At 46.6% G+C, this 24,466-nt stretch overlaps 1 protein-coding gene across 1 annotated transcript; it reads left to right on the top strand.

The window, feature by feature from the left end:
* The first annotated feature begins 1,249 nt into the window (after positions 1-1,249).
* On the top strand, positions 1,250-3,048 carry LOC120643097 (ankyrin-1-like). Its single transcript, XM_039919621.1, has 3 exons — positions 1,250-2,180; positions 2,394-2,971; positions 3,016-3,048. The coding sequence occupies exons 1-3, from the start codon at positions 1,424-1,426 to the stop codon at positions 3,046-3,048; spliced, it is 1,368 nt and encodes a 455-aa protein (XP_039775555.1). The 5' UTR covers positions 1,250-1,423.
* Positions 3,049-24,466: the final 21,418 nt, after the last annotated feature.

Below are 24,466 nucleotides of genomic sequence, written 5' to 3'. Positions count from 1 at the left end.
GTACTTTTTTTGGTGGTTTTTGGCCGCCAAGACAATTCGGTTTTGGTGTAGTGAGGTGTGGGTCAGGTAGGGTGTGCGGTGTGGTGGGCTAGCTGTTGTTTTATTGGGTTCCGATGTCTGGGCTATTGGGCTGAGTACACCCAAGGTGTAGAATAGCACTGCCGTGTATACAATATGAGATTATTGTAACTCCCTTCCAAGTGATTTACTATAATATTATGCTAAATATTTACTTGAATTATAGTGACGCATACTCATTTTGCATCACCATTCATGGGCTTAAATATTAAAGCCCATTAGAGAATATTTCCTTTGTTTTGGAATTTCCTTTGGTTTAATTGCTAAACAAAATAGGCCAAACACAAAATAAACCCAACGTCATCTCGCGTACAAAGCCCCATAATCATACTGCCACCGACAGAACACCGACAAATTCTTTATTGATGTTGCAGTGGTTAAGAACAGTGAAGACAAAAGTAAAACTACAGCCTCCTACTGTGGAGTCATACCCTTTTTTGAAGGACACTGATCCGGAACAAAGAAAAGCATACAAAGAAAAAGGGGGAAAAAATCAAAGCACAGTCAGGATCGGATGCCTAAAAAAGCAGGGATCTATTATCAATAATTCCTGCAACTGACGAGGACTCATCAACGAGATTCCATGATGTCCAGAGTAGAATTTCTAATCGCAACTGTTTGAATAGACCTTGGATCGCGAGCATGAATATCAAGTCCATACTAATTTTGTCACGTTCATTCTATTTCAACATTTAATAAACAGTTCTTCTATCCTCTTTTTATTTTGTGGTGCTGTCGATCCGATCATAACTTTAAGAAAAATCAAATAGCATACTAAGTCTTCAGCACATTGCAAGAGGCTAAGAAAATTGTAGTACACTTTATCCAAAAGTAAAAAAAAAAATTGGGGCATATATATGAATCACGACAGCATGTGGCCATTTTCCATAGAGTGGTGAAGTGAATTTTCAGCTACAATTCTTGTAGGAACACTGTAATGACTTTTGTCTCATTGTCCTTTAGATAGTTTTTTGCAAATGTGGTTCAATGGATAGTAGCTTTTTACATATGCCACAAGCCTTCATATTCACAAAATCGTTAAAGGAAGGAAGACCTTGGTACATGTCGACACAAGATCAAATCTTTATGCCTCTCGTGGCGTGTTTCTGGAGGCAAAGAATCCATCTCCCTTGAAGAGAAGAATTTAACAAGGTGGCTCGGAACAATTTTGTTGTGGGCTTTAGTGAAGTGTACATTTGACTTGTTCACATACCCTTACCCATCGCAGCTGCTGACAGACTATATATGTGCCCATGGTCCATGGACATGGAGAGGAAGAAATCTTGCAGGTGCCAATATATAATCGAGAACAAGCATACACACAATCGAAACCATTGGTTGATCAATGCCAACAATGGCATCAGACACCACTAGCAAGCAGGAGCAACCTTCCAACTCGCAGGACGTGGCAAGTGTGGAGTTGCAGAAGCTACCTTCCAGTTCCAACTCGCATGACATGGTGAATGTGGCGATGCAGCTGCCTCCAGAGCTGCTAATGGCCGCAAAGCACGGTGACTGGAGGATGCTAGAAGACATTATTATGGGCAGGGAAGGTGCAACGGTGCCTCATCAAGTCATCGTTGATATCGGTAGCGAGGAGGCTGTTGAGCACTATGGGTCGGACTTAGTCCTCCATGCTGTCGCGTCTGGTGGAGACAGCGAGGATCTCTTGACAACCTCAACGGTGATTTTCGGCAAGGCCAAGCACCTTCTTGGCGCGCGCAATGCAAGGGGTGACACGCCTTTGCACTGCGCTGCTAGAGCTGGGAACATCAGAATGGTCTCGCATCTCATTGAGCTGGCGAGATGCGAAGACGACGGCACCTCGAGGCTGCAAGTGGCGCTGAGGAAGGAGAACAAGCAAGGGGAGACAGTCCTACATGATGCGATCCGCTGTGCCAACAAGGAAATGGTCTGTTTGCTAATGTTGGCAGATGCAGAGCTAGCACGTTTTCCACGCAATGGCGTCTCGCCACTGTACCTAGCCATCTTGTTAGGACATGATGATATTGCAGAGCATCTGTATGAAAAGGATAACCACCTATCTTGCTCTGGACCCGACGGACAAAACGCCTTGCATGTTGCAGTTCTTAGAAGCGAAAGTAAGTGTCTTTCCTTTTTCTCCTTCTACCGAGTACTACTTCATGAATATTAATTAGTATAATAATAGTATGATATTAATTATATGATGTCTTTGTGTTTTTTTCCTAAAGTAGTATTTCAATTTGAGTTATTGCATCTGGACCCCTTCTGTTTTTTTTAATACTCTTATTAGTAGTTGTGTCTGCATGCCTATCCTTACTGTACACATGTAGGGATGACAAAGAAATTACTGGAGTGGAACGAGAACCTTATCAAACAAGGAGACAGATTGAGCGGAAGAACCCCTCTGCACTTTGCTGCATCATGGGGGCCTGAGACCATAAGAATGGCCATGCTACTATTAGATGCTGACAAATCTACAGCTTATCAATCCGATGACAATGGATCATTCCCTATACATGTGGCAGCCTTTGGAAACAACCGTGCTGTCGTTCGCGTTCTACTGAAAAAGTGCTCCAACTGCGCCCAACTACGAGACGCCAACGGCAGGACATTCCTCCATATTGCTGCATTCAAGGGCTACTGGTTATTTGTTTGGTGGATTATTTCTGTTTTCTTGCGACGAAACCCTAAGGGCGCTTGTCAGGTGCAGAGGTTTCCATCCATCATGAATATGCAGGACAATGAAGGCAACACAGCATTACACTATGCTGCCATGGCAGGGCGGTCCTGGACTATGTATCCTTTTATTTGGAACAAGGAGGTTCAGTTAAATCTACAAAATAACAAAGGGCAAACAGCGCTGGATCTTGCACAGAGCAGGAGGCCTCCAGGGGTTTTCTTCGGATTGGTACGTATTTTTTTTTATCTGTACTTCAGAATCTATGCATATAGGTCGTGCACTACCGGATTCGCCTTGTTTGCTGAGTGCCTAGGGCACTCGGCAGCAACGACCTAAATGCACTCGGCAGCAACGACCTAAATGCACTCGAGTGCCACCCACGGCATCCCACACACAGCAACCAAAGACTCGGTAAAGCCGACTTTGCTGAGTGTTTTTTATCGGGCACTCGGCAAAGACTTTGCAGAGTGTCCTGATGGCTCTCGGCAACAAAAAGTAAGGGACACGGGCAGATGACGGTGATGGCGCATTTGCCGAGTCTTGCAACGGGAAGGCACTCGGCAAAGATTCAAGCTTTGCCGAGTGCCAGGTGCTAGGCACTTGGCAAAGATGGAATAAAAAACAAAAAAAGGGCCACACGCCAGCGCTGCTACGGTGGACCGTCCGCTGCCCAAAGGCGGACCGTCCGCTGCCCAAAAGCGGACCGTCTGTCGTTCAAGAAGTTCGGACTTAGTGCAGAGAGTTTGGTTGTCCCGAACGTCTTGACAGGCGGACGGTTCGCAGATGGACAGCGGACGGTTTGCCGGAAAATGTTTAATTGCAAAAAAAATTAAAATTATCAAATGGCTGTCGCCACTGTGCTCGCCTCGCCGGCGCTACCGCCGCCGCTGTGCTCTCCTCACCGTGCTTGCTACTACCACCGTCGTCCTCGCCGCCGCTGCTCATGCCGCGGCCGCCGGCTCAGCACCCGCCGCGGCCGCGCACACCAGTCGCTGCGCCACCACGGCCACCGCGGACCCGAGCAATAGTGGCCACCGCAATCCTGAGCCGCCGAAGACCAGCACGCCACCGCGGCCCCGAGCCACCACCACCACACCACCGCGGCAGAAAGAGAAGGCGAGGGGTGGCGGGGGAGGGAGACGAGGAAGAGAAGGGGAAGGGCGGCGGGGAGGGAGACGAGGAAGAGAAGGGAGGGCGGTGGGGGGAGAAAAGGGATCCACCATGGCACATGATTGGTGCAGGGGAGCGCGGATCGATGACGTGGACGCCGCACTGGATCGATGACGTGGACGCCGCGCCTTATCCGTGTCTGGTTTCGCCGGCGGACCGTCCACTGCCCAAAAGCGGACCGTCCGCCATTCAAGAGAGGGACTGGTTTGATCGGTCCAAGGACCCAGTCTGACCGGTCTGTGGAGGTTCGGAAGTCCTAATGTTTGATTGCAAAAAAAAAAATTAAAATTGTCAACCGAGGTTCGGACGTCCGAACCTTTGACAGGCAGACAATCCGCAGATGGACAGCGGACGGTCCACCGGCTAACGTTTCATTGCAAAAAAATTTAAAATTGTCAAACCGAGGTTCGGACGTCCGAACCTTTGACAAGTGGACAGTTCGCGGATGGCAGCGGACGGTCCACCAGCTAATGTTTATTTGCAAAAAAAATTAAAATTATCAAACGGATCCGAAAAATTATCAAAATTTGGCATGACAGAATCTAAGTTGTGTATTGCCTATACAAAAAGTTTTGAAGTCAAACCCCAATTCGCGTGTCACTTTGACTCGAAATCTTAACAAATCCTTAACAACTCTATGAACTTCTTTAGAGATTCTTCAATTTGTAAGCAACGTACGTGTCAACTTTTGCGAAACCTCCCCAATTTTTTTTATCGCAGTCTGTCAGACCCGGGTCAGCGGGACTACTCATAGGGATAGAATGTTCTAGAGTAAGGGATAGCGTATGGATGTATCTTACCTCTTTTGTAACTACCCGAATAGACGTAGAACTAGCTGTAGTACAAGGAAACTACCCGGTCCTGTTGTAGTTGGACTCCAACAGTACTCGGCTAGGACTTTCCATGTAACCCTGTCCCCAGAGTATATAAGGGCGGGCAGGGACCCCCTCAAAACACATCAACACCTAAGGCAATACAAACAACCACACAGGACGTAGGGTATTACATACCTCGCGGCCCGAACCTGTCTAAATCCTTGTGTTCCTTTCACCATCGAATTCGGGAGTAGTTGATCCCTTGCTTACAATCCTACTGCTAAGGGTATCCCTAAGCAGGCTTGGCGGCTAAACACCAACAGCTGGCGCGCCAGGTAGGGGATTCGGTGAGTTTATCGACGAATTTGATGGCAACTTTCGCTTCCACCACCATGGCGCTTCCTCAAGGCGTCACCCTCATCTTCAGCTCATGGGTCTGCGTCGCCAATGGTTCGGGCGGCTTCAATAGCCACCTAACCGATCACATGGGCCCAGAGGCGACTCCATCGGAAAGCTGCAAGCCCACCGCCGGATCAAGCAATCTCGGTGACATGCTGCTTCCCAATCTCGCCAAGGAGATTGAGCATAAACTTGACACCAACTCGGGTTCTACTCGGACTCAAATTGATCTCGACCCAAGTTCCACTCATATTGGAACCTTTGGGTTACGCAACTCATCATCCGCTTATCGGCAGATGATCGAATCCATCTAATCCTCTTGCGGAGCTAGTCAGGATCAGACCGCACACGTCAAAAACTCTCTTGCCACCGCTAGTCGGGAGGCACCCATTTTCGACGTATACTCGGATTCAGATGAGTCACCAGACGACAATCTGGATCTAATCATCGATGCTTTGGCAAAACTTCAAACTAAATCCTGCATGGGTCACGCACCCACAGAACTACTCGACACCCTACGAGAGGTCGCCAGCATCGATGACCTACCATATCAGCACGGTACCCCCCTTACACCTATACGAGCAATTGGATCTGGGGGAACTGAACTAGTTGACTATGGGTCGGACCTCGACAGTTATACCCCAGCGCGTCAAATCTCCGTGATCATCCACATCCAGCAAGACCCAGATGCCCCTAGTCAGCATGATCCCAACGAAACCCCAAATCAGATCTCAGAAGACGAGTTGACTATAAACGCTCCACCTGATGAGGACGAAGCTATGTGAACAGCTTGCAGGAGGAAGAACCAACGAAGGGAGGAACGCAGGGTCCGAGCAGCTAAACCCGCAGTCAATCAAGCTGCAAGAAATCAACCGAATCACGGCTAGAATAGTGGTTGTGGACATAATCATGAGGAAGTAGCCGATTCCGGGATGGACGCTCTGGAGATCCTCAATGCAAGGCGTCATGCGCATCTTTCGGACAACTCCGACAGATTTCCAGCCCTCAGCAGCGTCTTCGACAATGTCCAGTACCCGAAGGACTTCAAACCGACCAACATCCAAAAATACAACGGTAAGCAAGATCCTGCTTAGTGGTTACATTTATACTCAACAGCTATCAATGTTGCAGGAGGAGATACTACTACCAAGGCCCTCTACTTCCCCATGGTCCTGGAATCTGCGCCTCTCACCTAGCTGGAGAGCCTGAAGCACGAGTCCATACACTCATGGGAGGATCCCAAGAAGGTCTTCATCGACAACTTTCAAGGATCCTTACACCAGGTAGCTACTTGTCACACTATCGCCATGTGCAAACAAGAGCCTGGCGAGCCCTCGAGGTCCTACGTCAAGCGCTTCTTCAACACAAGGGCTACCATCGCCAACGTCTCCGATGAAGACATCATCCACTACTTCCACGACGGCATCACCACCCAATCACTCTACCGTGGCTTCGGACGAAATCGCCCCGACACAGTGGTGAAGCTACGCGATATGATGCAACATTGGACAGATGAGGAGGAACAAGAGTGCAGTCACTTCCCGCGCCGTAACAACGACAATAATGGGAAGCGCAACAACGACCGCGGAGGCAGCAGTAACCAGCGGGATCCTGCGCGTAATTGTAAGCCAGGCGATGTCGTCGGGGCTATTGATCGCAGCTCGCGTGGTAGAAAAGCTGGGCAGCCTCAGGATCAGTTCGACAAGATCTTGCACAACAAGAAGTGCCCGATTCATCCCAAGATTAACCACTCGATGTTCGAGTGCACAATCATCCACAAGTCTCTTCAGTCTCCTCTGCCAGACACACCCAAGAAGAAGCCAAACAAGGATGACGACAATGATGACAAGAAAGACCCCGACGGGTTCTAAAAACCCGAAAATGTGGTCAACGTCATCTTCGGAGGAGACCCAGTCGACCGTCAAACCAGACGGTGATGTCGGCACCAAGACCATACAGCTACAAGAGGGAGACAACTCCAAAACTGCCATCATCGGACCAGGGCTGAGCGACAAATAGGAACTCAAACTCGTCAACTTCCTTAGGGCCAACTGAGACGTATTCGCGTGGAAACCAGCGGATATGCTAGGGGTGCCCAAGGAGTTGATCGAGCACGCACTAAAAGTTGACCCTAAAGCCATGCCAAAGAAGCAGCGACTACGACTTTCTCCCTGGACAAGCGAGAAGCCATAAAGAAAGAACTGGCAAAACTACTCGCAGCAGGGTTCATCAAGGAAGATGTGCATCGACTACACCAATCTAAATAAGCATTGCCCAAAGGATCCTTTCGGGCTGCCACGCATTGATCAGGTAATCGACTCCACGGCATGATGCATCCTACTATCCTTTCTAGACTGCTATTCTGGTTATCACCAGATCGCCCTCAAGGAAGAAGATAAAATCAAGACGACATTCATCACCCCCTTCGGGGCATTCGCCTACAAGACCATGTCCTTTGGATTGAAAAATGCAGGGGTCACCTACCAGCGGGCGATACAGCTGTGTTTCGCCAACCAGCTACATCGCAATGTTGAAGCCTATGTCGACGACGTCGTTGTCAAAACCAAGACCCAGGATCAATTCATCTCTGATCTGGAAGAAACCTTCAACCCTCTCTGCAAGTTTCGCTGGAACCTCAATCCAACTAAATGTGTCTTCGGCGTGCCCTCTGGAAAATTACTCGGATTCATCGTCAGCTACCGAGGAATCGAAGCTAACCCAGAGAAGATCAATGACATCATGGAAATGGATGCTCCAAAAACGATTAAGGACATCCATAAGCTTACAGGCTGCATGGCAGCCTTAAACAGGTTCTTGTCTAGACTTGGAGAACGGGGCTTACCCTTCTTCAAGCTCTTGAAATGGTAAGACAAATTTCAGTGGAATCCAGAGGCGGCGGAAGCACTCAAGGACCTTAAGCATCACCTCCAGTCCCCGCCGGTACTCATAGCTCCACTACCTGGAGAGGAACTACTCCTCTATATTGCTGCGACTACTCACGTAGTTAGCACAACAATTGTGGTCGAACGCCCGAAGGAAGGTCACGCTTACGGCGTCCAGAGGCCAGTCTACTTCATCAGCGAAGTACTTTCTGAATCAAAGGTCAGATATCCTTCTATTCAGAAAATTCTCTATGGAATCCACATTACTTCCAGGAAGCTTCGCCACTACTTCGATGAATACAAGATCTCAGTTGTTACTGATTTCCCATTGGCAGACATACTCCACAATCGGGATGCCACTGGAAGAATTTCCAAGTGGGCCGTAGAACTGGGAGCTCTCGAGATCAAAATCAAGCCCATGACAGCTATCAAGTCGCAAGCACTAGTCAACTTTCTAGCAGAATGGAGGGAAAATCAAGTTCCGGCGCCTGCCAATGTCCCCGAACATTGGGTGATGTATTTCGATGGATCACTCAAGCTCGAAGGAGGCGGCGCAGGAGTCTTATTCGTCTCTCCCAAGGGAGAACAACTCAAGTACGTATTCCAGATCCTATTTAAAGTCTCCAACAATGAAGCAGAATACGAGACACTCCTGCACGGGCTCCGCCTGGCGGTTTCCCTCTGTATCAAGCAACTACTGGTTTATGGCGATTCCCTACTCGTCATCCAGCAAGTCAACAAAGAGTGGGACATCAACAAGAAAATAATGGATGCATACGTAGAAGAAATCAGAATGCTAGAGAACAAGTTCTCAGGATTGGAAATCCATCACGTGGATCGTGATGATAATGTGGGAGCTGATGTCCTTTCCAAACTTGGATCTACTCAAGCCAATGTTCCACCCGGTGTTTTTGTCCATGAGTTACATCATCCATCAGTCAAGATCCAAAATCAACTTACCACCAACGCGGAGGCTTCAGCCACAGTCAGGGAGGTTATGATGATCGAAGAAGAATGGCAGACACAATTCATTGACTTCATCAAGGAAGTCAAACTTCCACCGGGTGTCGAAGCTAAAAGCACCCAAGCGGCAGGTATCATCCGACGAAGCAAAGGATTTGTCTTAGTCGGTGACAAATTATACAAGCGCTCAGCTTCCAACATTCTCATGAAGTGTGTCACTCTAGAAGAAGGCAGGGATATCTTACAAGAAATTCATGAAGGCGTATGTGGCAATCATGCTGCATCTAGAACATTGGTTGGAAAAGCCTATAGATCAGGTTTCTTTTGGCCAACCGCTGTTTCAGACGCTGAAGACCTCGTCAGAAGATGTCCTGGATGCCAATTCTTCGGCAAACAAGCCCATGTTCTGTCAGACCCGAGGCAGCGGGACTGCTTATAGGCATAAAATGTTCTAGAATAAGGGATAGCTCAAGGATGTACCTTACCTCTCTTGTAACTACCCGAATAGGTGTAGAACTAGCCATAGTACAAAGGAAACTACCTGATCTTGTTGTAGTAGGACTCCAATTATACTAGGCTTGGATTTTCCATGTAACCCTGTCCCCCCGGATATATAAGGGCGAGCAGGGACCCCCTCCAAACAATCAACACCTAAGGCAATACAAACCACCACACAGGACGTAGGATAATACGCAACTCGCGGCCCGAACCTGTCTAAATCTTTGTGTTCCTTGCACCATCGAGTTCCAGAGCAGTCGATCCCTACCTACAAACCCTACTGCTAAGGGTATCCCTGAGCAGGCTTGGCGGTAAACACCGACAGCTGGCGCGCTAGGTAGGGCGTTCGGCGAGTTCATCAGCGAATTCGATGGCCGGATCAAGCAACACCAACAACATGCCTGAGGGCACAATCCTTGTTTTCGGCTCCTGGGCATACACGGCCGACGGATCGGGCGGCTTCTCCAGCCACCTTGTCACGCCTAACGCGCCTAAACCGAAAACCACCACCCGACTTGCCGACATCCGCGAGTCTGCGGATCTCGACAAAAAAGAGTTCTACCTGAACTCGACTCGGACAACCCAGAAAATGTGTCAACTCCAACTCGAACTCTTGGTTCAGTCGAGTTCGACACAAACTCTGATTCTGAAAAACCTCACTTTTCCGAAACCCTCGGAAAATATGTGACAGACCTCAAATTGATCAAACGCCCGAAGATCAAAAACTCAGATCTACTCGATGGAGTAGACCGAGTTTCACGATCAATAGAGGGCTGCATCAAACTCACAGACATTGCTCTTGGCTCATCTACATCACAGCAGAACCCAGAAGTATCGAACCCGTCATAGAAAAGATCGGTTAATATACTCTCAGGGATCGATCGAGTAGAATCCAAACTCGCCGACTGCATTGAGATAGCTGAAAGCACCCTGCAAAATAAGGAGCAGAAATCTGGAGGAGGAATCTGTGGGGGATCTGGTGAGACAAACCCCCGGCTTGTCCGGATGGGACCGTCTATCTCCAGGATACCTTAGAGCCCTTCACCGAAACCTGCTCACAGTCGGACTCCTGAACCAGTCGAGTCCTCATTCGATCAAGACTTTGATCAATTCATGAACGGTCTCGGCAACTTCGAACCATTCGATGATTTCGAAGACTGGTCTGACAACGTCGACTTGTTCATGGATGCTATGGCCAATCCACTCGAACATCTTGACACTCTTTGGGAATTGGCCAAACTTAAAAAGGGAAAAGCCAAAGCTCCAGAACAACCCAATGAGTCAATTTTCGACAAACCTTGGATCAAGGAGCCTGAGGGGCTGACCCCACTCAATCGTGGCTACACTGGATGAACGAGAACGCCCTCCGTGCAGAGATGGGCATCCCACTTCTCGCTCACCCAAAGCACACGTACTCTAAAATCGGTGGATTAACCGATTCTAATTCCGAGTACTCTTCCAACTCGGAGAACGAGCTGGATGACCTAATCCAGTACAGCAAGCAAGTCGAGTCCAACTCGGCTAAGAACTCCAAGTTCGATCAGGACTCCCTCCCTAACTAGGTCATATATGCAACGCCGCAAGGACGGAATGTGCACCTAAGGAAGACACAAGGTCCCAACGCTTCTAGCTCGCAGCCAACGGATCTGCCCTTCCAGCAGAGCAACCCTCTAGACCCGTCCTCAAGCAAACAAGACCAAAAGATTCAAGATCGTTGCCGCGAAATCCTCATGGTTCGCATCTCTAAAGTCCAGGAACCTGAGGGCGATTCCACGGAGCGTCTCAACCTCAACGACTATAACTCTGATGATTTTGACGAGTACCTTTCCGACAATATGGAAACTACTCCTCCCACAATCACAGAAGCCCAAGCTACCATTAAGCAAGATCCGCCTGCACCTCCTCCAGCGGTAATAGTCACTGTGCAACTGGAAGAGCAGCATCCAACGGAAGATCTCCATGAGCGTCATCGCCTGCTTAACAAGAAAAGGGCGTTCAGGCGCCAACGTCTAGCCAATAGTCAGCAGGAACAACAGGGCAACAACTACGACTACTCCAACTACGACCTCCTTAACGTGATTAATGTTGGTTGTGACACGCACAACGTCATCATCTCAAGGAGAAAGGAACACGAGGAAGTCGAGGCTTACAGCCCTTCTTCCAACTACCGCATCCCACCAAAGGCTCCCGGATCGTTCAAGAAGTACAAGCCGGCAAACTCCCGACCTCAGGGTAAACCGCACACCCCACATCATGGAGAAACATCTCTCGGCGGAGCCAGGGTCAACAAGACTCTATAGCGCAAGTGCTTCATCCACCTGAAGAGTTCTCACACAATCTTCGAGTGCGACTTACTCCGCAAGGCCCTGTGGGCACCCCTCCTGAAGGAGACTCTACCTACAATCTAGTCAAAGCACTGTATCGACTAGTTGTATCTTCGAATAAGTTTTGTTCAGTCATGTAAACCATTGCTCAAGTCTAACAAGCAAGGGGTAGGTCTTAAGAGTCAGAGTCTGTCGTTTTACAACTACTGTAATCTTGACAAATCCAAAATAAAAGTTGATTTCCTCCGCAAATCGACTACTTGGCTCTCGCTCGTATGGCAAAATACCCCATCTCAAGTACCACTCCGAAAAGCTGCATCAGAGCAGCTATCGAGTAGTCTTCATGGTTTACTCTGGGTATTCTTACGACACCTTCATCTTGGGCAACCCGATGGGGTTCGTACCTAACAGTTATGTCCTAAGAGTTACTCCAGTCCTGGTTGAGGACACCTTACTCACCTCGCTCGAGTAAGTTTTGGATATCCTTCTGACATTTACTTCTTGGATAACCCGACGGGGTTCATACCTAACAGTTCTGTCTTAAGGATTACTCCAGTCCTTTGTTAAAGGACACCCTACTCGCTGGCTCGAGTAGGTTTTGGATATCCTGCTGACATTTACGTCTTGGATAACCCGACGGGGTTCATACCTAACAGTTCTGTCTTAAGGATTACTCCAGTCCTTGGTTAAAGGACACCTTACTCGCCTCGCTCGAGTAAGTTTTGGATACTCCTTCGACATTTACGTCTTGGGCAACCCGACGAGGTTCGTACCTAACAGTTCTGTCCTAAGAGTTACTCCAGTCCCGGTTGAGGACACCTTACTCGCCTCGCTCGAGTAAATTTTGGATATCCTTCTGACATTTACGTCTTGGATAACCCAACGGGGTTCATACCTAACAGTTCTGTCTTAAGGATTACTCCAGTCCTTGGTTAAAGGACACCCTACTCGCTGGCTCGAGTAGGTTTTGGATATCCTTCTGACATTTACATCTTGGATAACCCGACGGGGTTCATATCTAACAGTTCTGTCTTAAGGATTACTCCAGTCTTTAGTTAAAGGACACCCTACTCGCTGGCTCGAGTAGGTTTTGGATACTCCTTCGGCATTTTTGTCTTGGGCAACCCGACGGGGTTCGCACCTAACAGAGTTGCCCAAAGAGTTACTCCAGTCCTCAGGTAGGACACCTTACTTGCCCTGCTCGAGTAAGTTTGGGATATTTCTTGAATATTTACGTCTTGGTTAACTCGACGGAGTTCAATCCTAGCAGTCCTATTTTAGAAATCAATCCAGTCCATGTATAGGACATGCTACTCGATATAATCAAGTAGTCCGGGATATTTTCACTACAGTTGTATACTATCTGGGTGACCAAGCAAGGTCTATCCTAACTGGTCAACTACGAAAATCCCTCAAGGAATTCGAATAAGTTCTTGATAATCTAAAATAAGTTAACAAGAACCTCTTGTGTACCTATCTGTCAAGAGACATCTTTTTCTCCTTCCTAAATACTCGATAAGAGTTTTCCCCCCATTGGACAACAAAGTCCATGTGAGCTCCGCTCTATCAAAGCATTTCCTGTGGAAAGGAAATCTGCTTCAAGCTACGACTTTTCAACATTATTATAGTGCTTTTCCCACTTGGTTAATCCTGCGGGATTCAACCCTAACCGGTCAGCACTAAAATTCTGATTCAGAACCATACAAACTCGACCCCATTCGAGAATACTTTGCCTTCTAAGGCACCTACGGATACAATCCCTTGTATCTACTATTATAACTGAGTAGGCGCGATGCTGCCAACACTCAGGACTTTCGAAGTACAACTACTCGACATATTAAAGGATTTCACAATCCTACCACAGAATAAGTACTTAAATATTACACAAATATTCAATATTTGTCTAACAGTACTTCCGGCACGCTTGCCAACTCAATTACACTCAAACTTCAAGGAGACTCAGGCTTGCTCAGGAACTCCACAATTTGGTTGGCCACCACGGAAGTTTCTTCCAAATACTGACCGAACTGTTCCTCAGTACAGTCAGCTTTGGCTCCCTTCCCAAGTGTGTCCAGACGAGTGGTTGGCCAATAAGATTTCACCAGCCCGAGTACATGACCCATGTACTGACGGGTGGTTGTGGAGACATACCTTTCAAAGGCCTCGGGTACTTTATGAAGTTTCCCCGCCAGTGAAAGTTGTTCGCCTTCATTCCCTTCCGGGATCTCCATAACCTCGACTACTTCTTGGGCAGCATCCCTGACTTCTCGTAGCATGACAAGCTCTTGTTGCATCGAGTCTCGGGACTCTGACAGTTCTTTTAGCTGCTTCATGACTCCCACCATCTCCTGATCACAGTCCTCCTTGATCTTCTTGAGCTTTTCAATCTCATCTGCGTTTCGGTACATAAGAATCTTTAAATCCAGTACCAAGCTTTCCTGAATCTTTAAAGATTTTGCACAAGCTGTGTACTCGATTGAAAGAAAATCTTATAAACACCAAGCAGATTAACTAGTCGAACGCATAGTATATGCTAAAGACTAACCTTTCTTGGATTGGGAGAGCTTCTTAAGCTTCCCTTGGAGAGCAGCCTTCTCGGACGAGAGCGTCTTCACCCTCTCTTTCAGGGCATTTAGCTCTGTATCGTCCTGGGCTTGGTCACTCTCCCGCCCCAGCGCTTCCTGCAAAAATAAAAAGATCAGTATACTACTCGATCTATACTAAAGTATTCGAAGTATTCGACTACTTACCTCTAGTAGCTTGAAAGCCAGCTCCACTTTCTCTCGTGGGAACTCACTTCCCGATGAGACCTGGTAAGTACTCGCTCGCACATCTTCAATCCTCCATACAGTATTCCCTGTAATTTGGGAATCTAGCGGAACAATATGCTACTTAATCAAATTAAGAGCAGACAAAAAAATACTTTTTCAACAAAAGGTGGCACAAGTTTACATGCAGGGCTTTCCTCAGGCAGCTTATCATCGCCTCCCTCAGGAAGCTTCCCGCCACCGTCTTCCTCCGGAAGCTTGTCGCTTCCACCTTCCTCTGGGAGCTTCTCATCGCTCCTCTCGGTGTCTGGCAATGGAGAATCCAGAAGCATGGAATCTACCATGGCTTCAGTCTCGCGAGCACTCATCTCAGGAGTACTCGGGGGCTTCTCCATCGCAGACTTGGGGGCCGAGTCATCCTCAGTATCCCCACTCACCCCAGGACCGTGTCGCTGAAAAGACAAAGTAGTTATAAACTACTTGATACACAGGCAAATCCTACAATTACAAGTTTCAAGGAACTTACGTAGGACCTCTTTTCAGAGCAAGCCCCTTGATACCAAATTTGCGGGTAGGCTTCATGATCATGGCCTGCTTTCCCGCATCAACGGCTTTATTTACATCGGAACTACTCACCGAAAAAGTAGTCCTGGTCTCCTTTGATGAGTCCACTGTGGTGGAAGGGACAGTTTGTCCCACCACAGTATCATCCCCAGATGCTGATGTCCGTGGCATTTTAGCCGCCAGACTTGAAAAAAGCAAAAACATAAACCAAAACTTGCAAGTCGACAACTAGAAGTACTAGATTGCAAAACAACTAGCTACTCACCTGTCACTAGTAGTTTGGGAGGAGCTGCGATGCTTCCTCGCTACCAACCAAGTACTCCTTGGATGCCCAGTCTGGGTATTAGTACTTGGAGTAGGGCTGAGCTCCCTATCACTCTCTCCAGCTGATTCCTCATCTGCACAACCAAGGTTAAACATTAGTATTATTCATATGAAATCTCATATGGGCATACTAGGACTTGGTTAAACAGATCGAAAAGTCTGGAAGAATAAAACGGCGAATAAATGCCTAGTGGTGAAGGACTACTCTTAAAGCACTCCACGTCCTCCTACAGAAAGCAAATCCTATCAGATTTACACTAAGGAAAAGTACTCGATCACTACGTATCGACTACTCTTATCAAGTACCTGCTTCAGAGGACTCGCAACAGAATATGTGTCAGGAACAACTACGATTTTCTTTACATCCCTTAATAGTCGTCGTACTCGACTGAACGCATCATCATCCGAGATCTCTTCCTTCAAGTACCTTGATGAGTCAGTTGTTCCTTGATACTGGAAACCAAGTGTTTCCCGAGCCTGTAATGGCTGGATCATTCTCTTTATCCAGTCGAATACGACTGCCTCTCCAGTCAACATATTTTGCCTCAGAATGGCAATTCGGTCAAGTAGTTCAGGGATCTGACTCTCGTCGACTGGTTTTTTATTCCACTCAGGCCATTGGATAGGAGGGCCTAGAGTAATTGGTGCGAAGCTGTCCCACTAGTTCTCGACATAGAACCACTTGGGTTTCCATTCGATTACCTTACTTCTAAGACTATAAGGAACATACACTCTATCCTTCCTCTGCCTAAGTTGGAGACCTGCACCTCCTACTACATCTAAAATGAAGGAGTCAGGCTGCGGTTTCAAGTGGAAAAAGAATCGGAAGAGCTCAAAATGGGGCTCGATGCCCAGAAAAGCTTCGCACAAATGCACGAAGATCGAAATATGAACAAAGGAATTTGGGGTTAAATGATGGAGCTGGATCATGTAGTAGCGCAGGAGTCCAGAAAAGAAAGACAAACAAGGAAACCCCAATCCCCGTTCCAAATAAGGTGTGAAAGCAACAATTTCCCCCGTATTTTCATACGGATGATCCTCACCCAAGGCAGGACGCCATTGAATAATAGATCTAGGAACCAAAAGACCATCCGAAACTAAGCTTTCAAGGTCAGATTGGGAGCACTTACTCGTGTTCTAGCCTTCTTCCTGGGTTGGCTCTGCAGCCGCGCCCTTCCCCTTGCTCGCTTTCTTGGGGGCCATTCGAAAATCTACGGAGCGCTTCACGCGCATATACTGGCTAAACCCTAAAGGAGCGGAGTTGGGAAGCAAGGAGAAGCAAGAACTTTAGATCTAGGGGCTTAAGGGTGAGAACAGATCTAAAGCAGCAAAAGTAAATGGCGGCCGGTGGGGTAAAACCTAGTTACCGTTTCATTTTATAATGACGGTGATAGCACAGTAAAAACACCCAACAGGTCAACAGTCCGCGGAAAGAACGGGATTTTCTGAGACATTTTTTCTAAGATTACATTATGGAAAAAGAAAACACTCATATCCCGAGTCAACTACTCGACTCTTTTTTCCTCAACTGGGATTACATTCCAGAACAAGGAAAGTACTCGACTCAGTACAACTACTCGCTATTACAACTCGAGTACTTCTTCCTAACTAAACAACGACTTGGGTCTGCACGCACATCACCTGGATCTCTTGGAGCTTCTAGTCGATGCCTGCTGCAGCTAGATTGGCCCGAGGCCATGACAAAGTACAAACTTGTTATTCCCATCAAGGGAATAATGATACTTGTATTTTGGGAGGAAAGTTTCAAGAGTTTGGAGGCAGATTACAGTGATCACCTCGCAAGTCCTCTTGTAGCATCTTGCGGAGAAATTTCTCCTTCTCCCAGAATACGTTGTGACGAGATTAAGTCTCCCTACCAGAGATGTCAGTTCTTGGGCACCCAGAAACAGGCAACCCCAAAAGAACGACACACATACCTGCAACTAGTCCACAAAGAACCAGCCTCATTGGAAGATGCAAGGACATGATGTCTAGAATGGATCCAACGAGAGCATTGGAGTGGCAGGATGAGATAGTAGGGACTTTTCTTGTCACTCGCAAGTTCTCTTCTAGCATCTTTTGCTGGAAAGGACTACACAAAGTTCAGGAGGACGAGAGCAAGAACACCAAATGTTAGCCATGGTTTTCTGAGTGTTGATTCTTCTAAGAGACCTCTCTCCACCTTTATAACCACAAGGGAACTTACTGAAGGAGAACCCGTGGCTCTACAGTGGAAGCATTCATGGATGCATTCATGGCAGTATTCACGGAGGCATTCACGGATGCAGTCAAGGATGCAATAATGTAGATTCTCCAAATAGTAACGTCCCACGTGAACACAAAATAAAGAGCCGTACATCCCGGGTTTTATTTCTAAAGTTATTTCGAGTGCAATCAGTGTGGCATATCCAATTGTATCATTTTTCTAGGATTTTACCCGAAAAAGAAGTCTTTTCAGATACCGGATCTGATAAATCCTGCAAATATCCTGAAGAACAAAATCTGATGCCACGTCTTAAATCCTTAATTCCAAATCTTTGCTTGGGGGCTACCCGCAGTATAAGGGATTTTGATTTAAGGCTCGGGGGCTACGGGATATGTGCATCAGAAACTTATTTTTCAAATTTTTTGGAAAATAATTAAGCAAAAAGACTGAAGTGACCCTCAGCCTGATTTCGCGATTCAACCTAAGCTCGGGGCTACTCCATATGGAGCGCGAGTACTTCGCGCACCATATATGATCAAGATTTCAGGGCTTGGGCACCCCACAGCCTCGAAGCAACCGGAAGTACTTGCATGACTACTCGACGTATCATAAGGAAGGCCCAGAAGCAACCAGAAGGATGTTCTGACTACTTGAAGTACTCAAAGATGCCCACCAAGTACTCGATGCCTGCAGGACTCGACTGCTTATAGGCATAAAATATTCTAGAATAAGGGATAGCTCATGAATGTACCTTACCTCTCTTGTAACTACCCGAATAGGTGTAGAACTAGCCGCAGTACAAAGGAAACTACTTGATGTTGTTGTAGTAGGACTCCAACTATACTCGGCTAGGATTTCCATATAACCCTGTCCCCCCGGATATATAAGGGCAGGCAGGGACCCCCTCCAAACAATCAACACCTAAGGCAATACAAACTACCACACAGGACGTAGGGTATTACGCAACTCGTGGCCCGAACCTGTGTAAATCTTTGTGTTCCTTGCACCATCGAGTTCCAGAGCAGTCGATCCCTACCTACAAACCCTACTGCTAAGGGTATCCCTGAGCAGTCTTGGCGGTAAACACCGACATGTTCCAGCCCACAATTTGATCACAATCCCTCCGTCTTGGCCATTCGCATGTTGGAGTCTAGACATGATTGGACCTCTAACCACAGCGCCAGGAGGATTTAGTCATGTGTTGGTAGCAGTCGACAAGTTTACTAAGTGGATCGAGTACAAGCCAATTGCCAATATCCCATCAGACAGAGCAATCGATTTCATCCCCGATATCATACATCGGTTTGGCTTCCCTCACACAATCATCACAGATTTGGGTTCTAATTTTACCTCACAATCTTTCTGGGATTTCTGTGATAATTCCTGCATAGAGGTCAAGTGCGCCTCGGTGGCCCACCCACGGGCCACTGGTCAGGTAGAGCGGATCAATGGCTTGATACTCGATGGTCTAAAGAAGAGGATCTATGAGGCCAACTCTAAGCAGGGTGGCAAATGGATCCACGAGCTGCCTCACGTGGTCTGGGGGTTGCGAACGCAGCCTAGCAAAGCAACTGGACAGTCTCCTTTCTTTCTCACCTATGGATCAGAAGCCATACTACCCGCAGATATTATGTGGAAATCTCCAAGAATTGAGGCTTATCAAGAAGGAGAAGTGGATGAAGCTCAACAACTTGAACTGGATACAGTCGAAGAAGCAAGGATTAATGCTTTGACCCAGTCGGCTAGATATCTACAAGGAGTCAGACGCTATCATAATCGCAATGTCTAGCAAAGATCTTTTAATGTAGGAGATCTAGTTCTACGACGGATTCAAGATGAAACAGGATTGCAAAAGCTCAATTCCAGATGGGAAGGACCTTTCATCGTCTCTAAAGTTACAAGACCAGGATCCTATAGAATTACCGATGCTGATGGCAACGAAGTAACCTATTCCTAGAATATCGAGCACTTGCGCAAGTTTTATCCTTGATCCAGTCATATGTTAAAGGTGTCAGTTGATCTCTTTAATAAATTATTGATTCCCAATACCAATCGACTACATTAAAGGAAGCAATCAAGTTGAACACCTCCAAGATCGAGTACTACAAGGGTTTTTCCAACCAGGGTAATCCCATAGGATTCACGCCGACCAGGATAACCCAACATGGGTGTCCTATACAGTTTTTTCCCACTGGGGTAACCTTACAAGGTTCATCCTAACCGGATAACTATACAGGCTACATCCTAGTCCTCAAGTAGGACACCCTACTCGCCTCGCTCGAGTAATCTTTGGATATCTCCAAGAAGTTTTTTCTACTTGGATAACCCGACGGGGTTCATCCTAACTGATCAACTTTGGAGGTTACTTCAAGTCCTCAAGTAGGACACCCTACTCTCCTTGCTCGAGTAGTCTTTGGATATCTCCAAGAAGTTTTTTCTACTTGGATAACCCGACGGGGTTCATCCTAACTGATCAACTTTGGAGATTACTCCAAGTCCTCAAGTAGGACACCCTACTCGCCTCGCTCGAGTAGTCTTTGGATACCTCCAAGAAGTTTTTTCTACTTGGATAACCCGACGGGGCTCATCCTAACTGATCAACTTTGGAGGTTACTCCAAGTCCTCAAGTAGGACACCCTACTCGCCTCGCTCGAGTAGTCTTTGGATACCTACGAGAAGTTTTTTCTACTTGGATAACCCGACGGGGTTCATCCTAACTGATCAACTTTGGAGGTTACTCCAGTCCCTAAGATGGACATTCTACTCGCTCACTCGAGTAGATTTTGGATATCTCCAAAAGGTTTTTTCTATCTGGTTAACCCCATGGGGTTCATCCTAACTGATAAACCTTGGAGGTTACTCCAAGAAAGATAACTTACTCGCTCGCTCGAGTACATTATCTATGGCAACTACTAGTCCTATGATTTCGGAACAAGCTTCTGATAATGCATCAACAGGACGAACATTGATTTATACATCAATAGTATATGTTTTTACAGATCTAAGAACTATTACAAGCAAATCACTCTGCCAAGTTCTTTACGATCTCCTCAGCAATTGGCTCTGCTTCTTCACGATGCCGGAGGAAGTCTGCTTCTGGGCATTCAGAAGCAATTCCTAAAGCTATTGGAGCCAAGTTATGCTAGGGCCAATAAGACTTTACAATACCAAGCAAGTGAGCAATATAATTCTTGGTGGTAGCTGAAAGGTAGTCGAGGATCTTCCTGGGAGCTTCTTCCAAGCATTCAACCAAGGATTTATTGCTCGATGACCCTTCTTCCTGAGGATCCACCATATCCACAATTACCTGAGCCGCAACTACTAGTCGCTCATGTTCACTTGATGGACCTATACAATGAAGCAGGACTTCAGCAATCCTGAAAACAACTCCTATAAGCTACCAGGTGCGATTCGAGTACTTACAGGCTTTTGCAGATTGCAGTTGTTCATGGAGCTTCGTGTTCTCTTCTTCCAAGCTCTTGATTTGTTGTTTAAGAAGATAAGTCTCTCGCGTATGCTTCTGGTTGGCTGCATAATTCTCATTCCACATAGCAAGAGCTTCATCAATTCGCTTGGCAATCTATGCATCCTTTTCTGTAAGGAGTTTTTGGTTGTCCAAAGTCCTATACAGAGCAGTCGACTTTAGAAATGGCCGATTGGCAACATCCTGCAAGAAAAGATGATACTTCAGTTACAAAACTACTCGATGCAAAGGACTTGCAGAAAATTACACTTACCTATGTAAATTTGAAACTCCACTTCATGCAGTCCTGGAGCTTCTTCATATTCTTAGGGGTAAGAAGAGGATCATCAAAAAGATCCTTACCCAGTTCTTCTTGAACAGAGATTGGGAGAGACTGGAAGGGTATTATCCGAGTACCAGAACTACCCGATCCTCCATCCTTCCCTATAGCAGTTGAAGAATGAGGTGTCCATGCAGCATCAGTTGAAGATGGAGCAGTTTTTTCTGTCTCTGCAGATGTACCCGCTCCCAGGGTAGCAGCACTAGCAGAATCCTGAACTACTCCCAATATTGGCGAATCAGGAGCAGATCGAGTAGAAGATCCTGGGTTCTCCTCACACCAGTTGAGCAGATGCAATCTGAGTTTTCTCTTGCTCAGGGAGATGGTGAATCCTAAAGAAACCAGAATCAAGACCTAAGAAACAAATAATGATTTGGTATTTTTTGAGGCAGTCACGATACTTACTCAACGCTGCTGGTGCGGATGATTTTCTTTCATAACAGAGAAGGACCTAGGTTTTCCTTCTGCTTCTTCCCAATAACATCAGCTAAAGTCCGATTATCATCATCAAACTGGCCACCAGCAGAAGAAGTAGCTTCAGGTGGAGGTGGAGGCATACAATACCACACCTTATAATTTACCTGGAGGAGTGATCACATCAAAAAAGCTGAAGGAAGCAAATAGAGAAAGTCCTCGAATAATTTGTTGATGACTTACCTAGGTATTCTCAGGTAGATTTGCGGCACTAAACAGCACAGGAAAGACTGGCTCCTTATCAAAATTAGCGAGTACTTTGCAACACCTCTTAAAAAGATCAGAATAATTGATCTTCACAGGAGAGAACTTGGATGGATCCTCCAGACCTTCATATCTGAATCCTGGGTGAATTCTTCATTGCAAAGGTTGTACTCGACGACCTATGAAGGAATAGAACACTGCTTCTCCTGTCACGCCCCTTTTCTTCAGCTTCTCGAGAGCGCCCCGGAGTTTATCAACCTGACTTCTGCTAGGGCCGGTGTTCATCCAATTTGTTTGTGGTTTTGGGGCTCCAGGAACACGCTCTGGCAGAGGGGATTCAAAATTTCCAACGTAGAACTAATAACTTTTCCAGTCGATGTCTTTACCAGAAGGCTGATAGGAGAGGTTCTCGCCTTCACTCTCAGGACGGAGTACTAATTCAGCTCCGCCAACATTAGCAGGTTTACTGGCATTGGGAATTGGGTGAAGGAAGAAGAAGTATTGGAAAAAGTGGAAATGTGGCAAGACGCCTAGGTAAGCTTCACACAAATGTGTGAAAATGGAGAGATGAAGAATGGATTGTGGGGTCAAACAGTGTAATTGTATCCTCCAAAATCGCAGAAGAGCTTGCAAAAAATCTGAGATAGGAACAGCAAGGCTGCGCTCCACATTATCCTGGAAAATCACGGTTTCAAAAGTACCTTCGTACGGGCGGTCTTCTCCTTCGGCAGGACACCACTGGATTAAGGCACGACTCTGCAGCATCTTCAGGTTCTCTAGCTCCTGAACATCGGACTCTGTCATCTTGCATTTCTTCCAGTGCTTTGCAAGATCGGGAACTTCTTCCACTTGCACCTTCTCCATGGACTTCCTAGGAGCCATCTTGATGTCACGAGTGGATCTTCTAATTGACGCTCAGGGCCTGAAAGAGGGGCTCAGAGGAGCGGAAGACAAGAGAGGAAGCGATTACAGAGCTCAGATCTGAAATTGATGGCAGCCAGGAGTAAAAGGGGTAAAAACCCTAAGGAGTCACCGTGACGTTAAATAACCCTACGGGTAGCAATTTGGTGAATTGTTGGAAGATGAAAAGACAATCCTTGTTCAAACCAGTTCTGAGCGATTTTTTTGGAAACCATGAGAATATGATTTATTGCCACGAGCTTTGGATCCTTAAATCTAAAATTTGAGTTTACATTCAAGGCTCGGGGGCTGCAGACTACATGGCATCAGAGATTTATTTTTCAAGTTTTTTGGAAAATAAAGAAAGAAAAAGACTGAAGTGACCCTCAGCCTGATTCTGCGATTCAACCTAAGGCTCGGGGGCTACTCCATATGGAGCGCGAGTACTTCGCGCACCATATATGATCAAGATTTCGGAGCATGAGCACCTCACAGCCTCAAAGCAACCAGAAGTACTTGGAAGACTACTCGATGTACTCGATTGAAGACTCAGAAGCATACGATGGGATGTTCGGAGCACTCGAAGCACTCGAAGACGCCTTCTCAAGTACTCAATGCCTACAGGACTCGGCTATGAAGAGCTTGGGGGCTTGTCAGACCCGGGGCAGCGGGACTGCTCATAGGCATAGAATGTTCTAGAGTAAGGGATTGCGCATGGATGTACCTTACCTCTTTTGTAACTACTCGAATAGGCGTAAAACTAGCTGTAGTATAAGAAAACTACCCGGTCCAGTTGTAGTTGGACTCCAACAGTACTCGGCTAGGACTTTCCATGTAACCCTGTCCCCCCAGAGTATATAAGGGCGGGCAAAGACCCCCTCAAAACACATCAACACCTAAGGCAATACAAGCAACCACACAGGGCGTAGGGTATTACATACCTCGCGGCCCGAACCTGTCTAAATCCTTGTGTTCCTTGCACCATCGAATTCGGGAGTAGTCGATCCCTTGCCTACAATCCTACTGCTAAGGGTATCCCTGAGCAGGTTTGGCGGCTAAACACCAACACAGTCTCCACGTATGATATCATGATATCATGACAAATCTCATGATTTTTAGACTTCATTTGCTTTTTATAGAATTTAAAAATTATCTAGCCACATGTTCGTGGTCATGTTTCGTGAACAAGATGTTTGAATTTTCCTTTGAATTCTTTGACAATGCTTCAAATTGGACTCAATAACATGAATATCATTTTTCCATTCATTATACTACATTATTCGAAGCACTTGCAGTTCAAATTTGAATTATCCCCAAAATATCCTTTTAACAAAATAAATTAATTATATATAGCAACCGGACTGAGAAATATACGAAATTTTAACATGTAGTACCTCATATAGTATGAGAGCAGTGCAAAAAGTTTGGA

The sequence above is a fragment of the Panicum virgatum genome, chromosome 7K (assembly GCF_016808335.1).
Source record: "Panicum virgatum strain AP13 chromosome 7K, P.virgatum_v5, whole genome shotgun sequence".
Lineage (NCBI taxonomy): Eukaryota > Viridiplantae > Streptophyta > Magnoliopsida > Poales > Poaceae > Panicum > Panicum virgatum.
The sequence above is the reverse complement of the archived record's forward strand: the minus strand, read 5'-3'. Positions and strand labels throughout refer to the sequence as shown.

What these genes read in the sequence shown, in the direction of transcription:
- LOC120643097 (XM_039919621.1), top strand. Translation starts at nt 1,424, where the DNA reads ATGCCAACAATGGCATCAGACACCACTAGCAAGCAGGAGCAACCTTCC. An exon ending in TGCAGTTCTTAGAAGCGAAA is followed by an intron (nt 2,181 to 2,393) that starts GTAAGTGTCTTT and finishes GTACACATGTAG; the next exon opens with GGATGACAAAGAAATTACTG. An exon ending in CAGGGGTTTTCTTCGGATTG is followed by an intron (nt 2,972 to 3,015) that starts GTACGTATTTTT and finishes CTATGCATATAG; the next exon opens with GTCGTGCACTACCGGATTCG.